Below are 7,768 nucleotides of genomic sequence, written 5' to 3'. Positions count from 1 at the left end.
CGAATTTGGATGTTAATTTTTAAAACTAAAAATACATACTAATTAAAAATTAAAAAATTAAAATACTGTAAGAGAAAATAATGTGTGATCATGCTGTTGAGGTAAATATTTCTTAAAGATTATGTCGAAGCCTCTATTAATAAAGGTAAAAATCCAAAACTGAAAAAAAAAAAGAATTCTTCATATTGTCACACCGCCATCCACACAAACTAATATTGAAGTACGTCCCTACCCTGTCATTCACTTTTACAGAATCAAATCTAAGTCTGGAGCTTGATATATATGTCAGAGGACATGCAAATGAAGCCCTCTCTGTGCTGATAAAACTAACCCAGCCTGACCGTGCAACTGGGAGACGAGCCCCAGCCCCAGGAGTCCCAGGTGTTGTTCCCATTCTGTGATCAGCACAGAACACACACACCTCACCATGGAGTTTGTGCTGGGCTGGGTTTTCCTGGTTGCTCTTTTAAAAGGTAATTCATGATGAACGAGGGACACTGAGTCTGTGAATGGATATGAGCGAAACAGTGGATGTGTGACAGTTTCCTGACCAAGATGTCTTGTGTCTGCAGGTGTCCAGTGTGACGTGCAGCTGGTGGAGTCTGGGGGAGACCTGGTGAAGCCTGGGGGGTCCCTGAGACTCACCTGTGTGGCCTCTGGATTCACCTTCAGTAGCTATGGAATGAGCTGGGTCCGCCAGGCTCCAGGGAAGGGGCTGCAGTGGGTCGCATATATTAGATACGATGGAAGTAGCACAAACTATGCAGACTCCGTGAAGGGCCGATTCACCATCTCCAGAGACAACGCCAAGAACACGCTGTATCTGCAGATGAACAGCCTCAAGACCAAGGACACGGCCACATATTACTGTGCAAGAGACACAGTGAGGGGACATCACTCCGAACCCAGACACAAACCTCCCTGCTGGAGGGGATCAGCACCACCAGGGGGCGCACACTATGCACAATTCTCCTTTGTGTTCCCAGGCGCAGATGCAGATGGAGGTTACAGGCAGGTTTCCTGTCAGAGTCTGGGGCTTCCTCTCCACACAGCAGTTTCCCCAGGGATCCTCCCTGGTTATATGCTTCTGTGTTTACATATTAACTCTCTGGATTAGCAACTGGGTTGTCATAGGGAAACTAGACTAATGTGCACAAAGACACAGTTGTTTGCACTTGCTTACTCCAGTCCCTCCACATGAGTGAATTACAGATTACCTGAGGCACAACAGCTGCACCTTTACAGGATTCCCAGATGTGCTCCCTGTGCAGCCAGGACCACAGGATCCCACAGCTCCTCCTTATCCTAACCCAGCCATTGTCCCAGTCAAACAATGTGACACTTTCTTCATAGCCCTTTGCTATGCAGGACTTTAAATGAGCTACAGCTGTATTCAATTACTCTAAATGAGAGACAAACAATCTCCATGTATTAGTCAAGATTGCCCTGAGGAACTGAACCCAAAGGTCATTGGTTTCCATAACTAAGTATGTTGAGAAGTCCCATGATCTACTGTTACAAGCTGAAGACCCAGGAAAACCAGTGATGTAATTCTTGTCTGGTTCTGAACTAGTGTCTAGTCTCAGAACGTGGAGAGCTGATGATGTAACTCTCAGAAAAATGGCCAGAGGAGGCCAATATTCCAGTTTAAACAAGCACATGGGAAGTAAAAATGAGGGAATTTGTCCCCTATCTGCATCAGATTCTATTCACAACCTTAATGGAATGGGTGGTGCCCAGGCAGAAAGAAACCATGGATGGAAATGCCAATCTCTTCTGGAACACATCACAGACATCCACAGAAACCGTGGTGAATCTGGACACCCATGATGCAGTCAAGATAACCCATGAAGTTAATCATGACAAGTCAACCTCCTGTAAACGTGGAGCTCAAAGACTGAAGATTTAAAAGTCGATCCCATCATTGGGGTGGAGTCTGGTGGGCACAGCAGTGCTCCTGTGGAGGAGGGCAGAGGCCCATAAGGGGAACTGTGGTCTGAGTATCCCCTGGGTCGCATGGGGAGAGACAATTCGCTTCATAGAGTGCATTTGGGAGACGGAGTATTGCCTCTCATAGGACAGGAGAGCTGACAGGAACCATTAAAATTCCCTGATCATTAGCACAGGAGCCTCTTCTGAGAGCAGCTAGCTGGACGCTGCCTTCTGGTTCTTCTTCACCATGTACTCCAAGCCCCTAGTGTTCATGCAACTGCCCATCTGGGGTAAACCCGCTCCAGGCACAGCACATCAAGACCCTCTCCCAGAGGATCAGTGGGGTCCCTGTATATTGAGTTCATAGAATTTGGAGTTTTCAAACCCAGCTAGAGCTCCTGAGATAAAACATAAGAGCCCTGTGCCACCAGATGGGCCAATGGCTTAGACGCAGACAGGGTGAAAGCAATTCTGACAGAAGCCTGGGACCCACAAGTGTTCTCTCTGTGTGAGGGCTTCTTGAACAGGGGAGGCTGGGAACTCCAACTCCAGGGACTAGAGAGGGAGCTCATGCCAGTATTTCCCCCCACCAATCAGGATGGACATATTTCACTCAGCAGCACAGCATCCCCAGTGGAAGCTGAGCCACCAACACCAAGCTCCACCTACTCCAGCCCCCATCAAGTGCTTGCTTACTAGGAAAGAGTGCCTGGAAACCAGACCACCACTGCACCCCTTCCTCAAAAGACCACCGTAAACCCCCACATGCACCAAGTCAGCTGATCATACAGTGAGGCATATCCTCACCTCTAGGGGAGATAGGAATTAGCCTCTTTTAACAAGCAGACCAAACTCACCTAGTGAAAACTCACAACACTGGGGACAAGGTCCAACACTCCCCACTGGAGGCAAGGAGAAAATCTGCAGAGGACTCTTCTGAGGGACAGAGCAGACAAAACACGACAGCACAGTGCCATGGAATATAAAACAAATGCTTCATGAAGTGTCAGGCCCTGGACAGTATGTGAACACTTCTCAATAAAGATACTACTCTAGAAGCAGAAAAGATAACAGAATTTTCTAAAACATTTAAGAAGGCAGAGACATAGACAACAACATGTTGGAGGAATTCATCCTAAAAGAAAAAATGATAAAAGGTCCTTGTGAGGGATGTAATTAAAACACATAAACTAATGTGCCTCAAACAGAATTTCTAAAACTCTCATATTGAAACAGGATTTTCAAAAAGTATCGTAAGGATACGATCTGTGCTTGAGGAAAATATATGAGACATGAGGGATACCCTTATTGCAAACAGAAAAGACCTAAAAATTAGTCAGGATGAAATTTTAAATGTTGTAACCGACATGTGAAACTGATTGGATATAATGACCTCAAGGCTGAAAGAAGGAGATGAATGAGGATGGGACATAGAAGATAAAATTATGGGGAAAATGAAGCTGGAAAGAAGAGGAAAATTAAAATATTGCATCACAAACATACACTTAGGGAAATCAGCAACTCCATAAATTAATAACATTCTTTTGAAAGGAGTCCCAAAAGAATAAGAGGGAGAAAAAGTGGGATACATTTTAGCTGAGTGAATTATAGTGAAAATTTCCACAAGCTTCGGAAGGAAATAGACATCCACATCGAGGAGGCAGAGAGGACACCCATTAAAATAAAATTTAAAAAAAGGCAGGCCAACACTGAGACATATCATAGGAAAAGGGCAAAATATCCAGATAAAGAAAAACCATAAAAGCATCAACACAAAAGAAGTTGCTACTAACAAGGGAAGATTTAAAAAAAACTATGGCAGATGTCTCTACAGAAACCTTCATGCAAGGAGGGAGTGGCATCATATCCTCAACATGCGCAATTGAAAATTATGCAGCTAAGAATACTTTCTCCATAAGGCACTCATTCAGATACAAGGAGTGATAGAATTTCCCAGACAAATAAAACCAAAGCAGTTCAGGCCTCTAAATCAGCCCTGCGAGAAATTAAAGGGGACCCTTTGAGTGGGAAAGGAAGACTAAAAGTAACAAAGACTAGAAATAAACACAGAAAATCTCCAGAAACAATGACTTTGGAGGTAATACTATGGCACTAAGTTTATATCTATCAATAATTACTGTGAATGTAAATGGGCAAAATGCTCCAATCAAAAGACATAGGATGCCAGAATGGATAAAAGCAAATACAAGATCCTTCTATACACTGCACACGATTGACTCATTTTCAACCTAAAACACCTGTAGATTGAAAGTGAGGGGAGGGTGAACAATTTATCATACTAATGGACGTCAAAAGAAAGCTGTAGTACCACACACATATCACACTAACTAGCTTTCAAACCAAAGTTTGTTACAAGAGATCAGGAAGGCAGTATATCATCATAAAGGGGTCTATCCAACAAGAAGATCTGAAGCTTTAAATATTTATACCCCAAAAATGTAAGCACTGAAATATATAACTCAATTACTAAGAAACATAAAGAAACTCATTGATAATAGACAATAGTAGTAATAGAGAACGTTAACACTCCACTTACAACAATGGAAAGACAATCTAATCTGAAAATCAATAAGGAAACAAAGGCTTTGAAAGACACATGGACTGAATGGACTTAACAAATATATTCACAACATTCCATCCTAAAGCACCAGAATACACATTCTTTTTGAGTGCACATGGAACATTCTCCAGAACAGACCACATACTATGTCACAAATCAGCTCTCTACAAGTACAAAAAGACTGAGATCATTCCATGCCTATTTTCAAACCACAACACTATGAAACTTGAAGTCGACCACAAGAAAAGTTTGGGCAACACCACCAATACATTAGGTTAAAGAACATTGTAGTAAAAGCGGAATGAGATTTTCAGGAAATTACAGAAGCAATAAAAAATACATGGAAGCAAATGAAAATGAAAACATGCCAGTTCCAAACCATCTGGATGCAGCAAAGTTGATGGAAGAGTGAAATATATAGCAGTACAGTCCAAACTCAAGAAAGAAGAAAGGTCTCAAACACACAACCACTTTACAACTAAAGGAGCTAGAAAAAGAACAACAAATGAACCCTAAAGCCAGCAGGAACAGGTAAACAAAAAAGATTACAGCAGAAATAAATGATATAGAAACAAAGAAAAACAGTAGAACAGATGAATGAAACTATAAGTTGGTTTTTGTAAGAATAAATAAAAATGATAAACCCATGGGCAGACTTGGCAAAAACAAAAGAGAAAGGATGAAAGTAAATAGAATTTGAGAGGAGACATCGCGACTGACACCACAGAAATACAACTATGAGAAAATAATTTGGAGATTAATATGCCAACAAATTGGGCAACCTGGAAGAAATGGATAAATTCCCAGAATAATGTAAACTACCTAAACTGAAAAAGGAAGAAATAGAAAACAGGAACAGACTGATAATGAGCAAAGAAATTGAATCATTAATCAAAAATCTACTGACACACAAAAATCCAGGGCCAGATAGGTTCACAGGTGAATTCTACCAGATATTTAAGAAGAGTGTCAAATATTCTATTTAAGTAGAATAGAATATTCCTGTCTTCACAAACTGTTCCAAATAATAGAAATGGAAAGAAAACTTCCAAATTCATTCTATAAGATCAGTATGATCACGGTTCCAAACCAGATTAAACCCCACTTAAAATTAAACTTACAGGCCACTAGCCCTAATGAGAAAGAATGCAACAATAGTCAAGAAAATACTTGCAGGGGCGCCTGGGTGGCTCAGTCGGGTAAGCGTCCAACTTTGGCTCAGGTCGTAATCTCGCAGTCTGTGAGTTCGAGCCCCGTGTCGGGCTCTGTGCTGACAGCTCAGAGCCTGGAGCCTGTTTCAGATTCTGTATCTCCCTCTCTCTGACCCTCCCCCATTCATGCTCTGTCTCTCTCTGTCTCAAAAATAAATAAATGTTTAAAAAAAAAGATAGAGAATACTTGCAAATTGAATTCACCAATACATTAAAAGGATCCTTTAACGTGACCAGGTGGGATTTATTCCTTGGCTGTAAGGGTGGTTCAATAGTCACAAATAAATCAGTGTAATACATACCATCAATCAGAGAAAGGATACGAATGATATGACCCTCTAAATAGATGCAAAAAAAATTTGACATAGTACACCATCCTTTCTTGATAAAACCCTCATCAAGGAGTAGAGGAAACACACCTCAACATCATAAAGTCCGTACATGAAAACCCCACAGCTAATATCCTCAGCAGGGAAAACAAAACCTTTTCCTCTACTGTCAGGAACACAAGAGGGATGTCCACTCCCATCATTCTACTTAACACAGCACTGGAAGTCTTATCCTCAAAAACAGACAACAAAATAAATAAATAAATAAATAAATAAATAAATAAATAAATAAATAAATAAATAAATAAATAAATAAAGCCATTCAAGTTAGGAAAGAAGTCAAACATTCCCTCTTCACAGATAACATAACACTCTATGTAAAAACTCAAGTTTCCACCAAAATATTGCAAGAACTGATTCACAAATTCAGCAGAGTCACAAGATACAGTATCAACGTACTGAAATCTGCGGCATTTCTACACAGCAATAATGAAGAAACAGAAAGAAAAATAAAAAAACTATCCATCCCGTTTACAACTGCACCAAATATAATAGGATACCTAAAGAGTTACAATATCTATACTCGGAAGACTCTAAAAACGGTGAAAGAAACTGAGGATGACACAAAGAAATGGAAACACCTTCAATGTTCATGGATTTAAGGAGCAAGGAGTGTTGAAATATCTACGCTACACAAAGAAACGGGAGACTTCATGATTATGGATTTCATGCTATATTACAAAGCTGTACTTATCAAGACAGCAAGCTACAAGCACAAAAGAGACACATAGATCAAGAGAACAGAATAGTAAACCCAGATATGGACTCACAAATGTATGGCCACCTCATCTTGGATGAAGTAGGAAAGACTATGTAATGGGAAAAAAGACAGCCTTGTCAACAAAGGGTGTTGGGAAAACTGGACCAGAACATGCAGAAGAATGAAACTGAACCACTTTCTTACTCCATACACAAAAATAAATCCAAATGGATGAAAGACCTAAATGTGAGACAGGAGACCATCAAATCCGAGAGGAGAACACAGGCAGCAACCTCCTGGACATCGGACATAGCAACTTCTTACTAAACGTGTCTTGAGAGGCAAGGGAAACAACAGCAAACTTGAACTACTGGGACCTCATCAAAATAAAAACCTTCTGCACAGCTAAAGAAACAATCAACTAATCTAAAAGGCATTCTACAGAAATTAAAAAGGTATTTGCAAACCACATATCTGATAAAGGCTTACTATCCAAAATCTATAAAAAAAAAAACAAACACTTCTCAAACTAAACACCCAAAATACAAAGAATCCAGTGGAGAAATGGGCAGAAGACATGAGGAGATACTTTTCCAAACAAAGCATTCAGATGGCTAACCGACACACGAACATATGCTCAACATCACTCATCATCAGGAATTACAAATTAAAACTACAATGAGAGATGACCACACACCTGTCAGAATGGCTACAATTAACAACTCAGGAAACAACAGATATTGATGAGGATGAGAAGAGAAGGGAACCCTTTTATCTCTTGGTGGGAATGCAAAGTGACTGGACCATTCCTGAAAACAGTTTAAAAACTAAAAATTAAACAGCCTTACACTCCAGCAATTGCTCTACTAGGAATTCATCCAAAGCATACAGAACTTCTGATTTGAGGAAGCACATGCACCCCAATGTTTACAGCAGCATTAACTATGACAGACAA

At 40.5% G+C, this 7,768-nt stretch overlaps 1 gene segment (V, D, J or C); it reads left to right on the top strand.

The window, feature by feature from the left end:
- The first annotated feature begins 362 nt into the window (after positions 1-362).
- Positions 363-1,132, top strand: LOC123386300. The segment is given in 2 exon segments: positions 363-473; positions 573-1,132. Coding segments are annotated over 2 exon segments (591 nt in total).
- The last annotated feature ends 6,636 nt before the right edge of the window (positions 1,133-7,768 follow it).

The sequence above is a fragment of the Felis catus genome, chromosome B3 (assembly GCF_018350175.1).
Source record: "Felis catus isolate Fca126 chromosome B3, F.catus_Fca126_mat1.0, whole genome shotgun sequence".
NCBI lineage: Eukaryota > Metazoa > Chordata > Mammalia > Carnivora > Felidae > Felis > Felis catus.
Note: the sequence above shows the minus strand (reverse complement) of the source record. Positions and strands in the feature narration are given on the sequence as shown.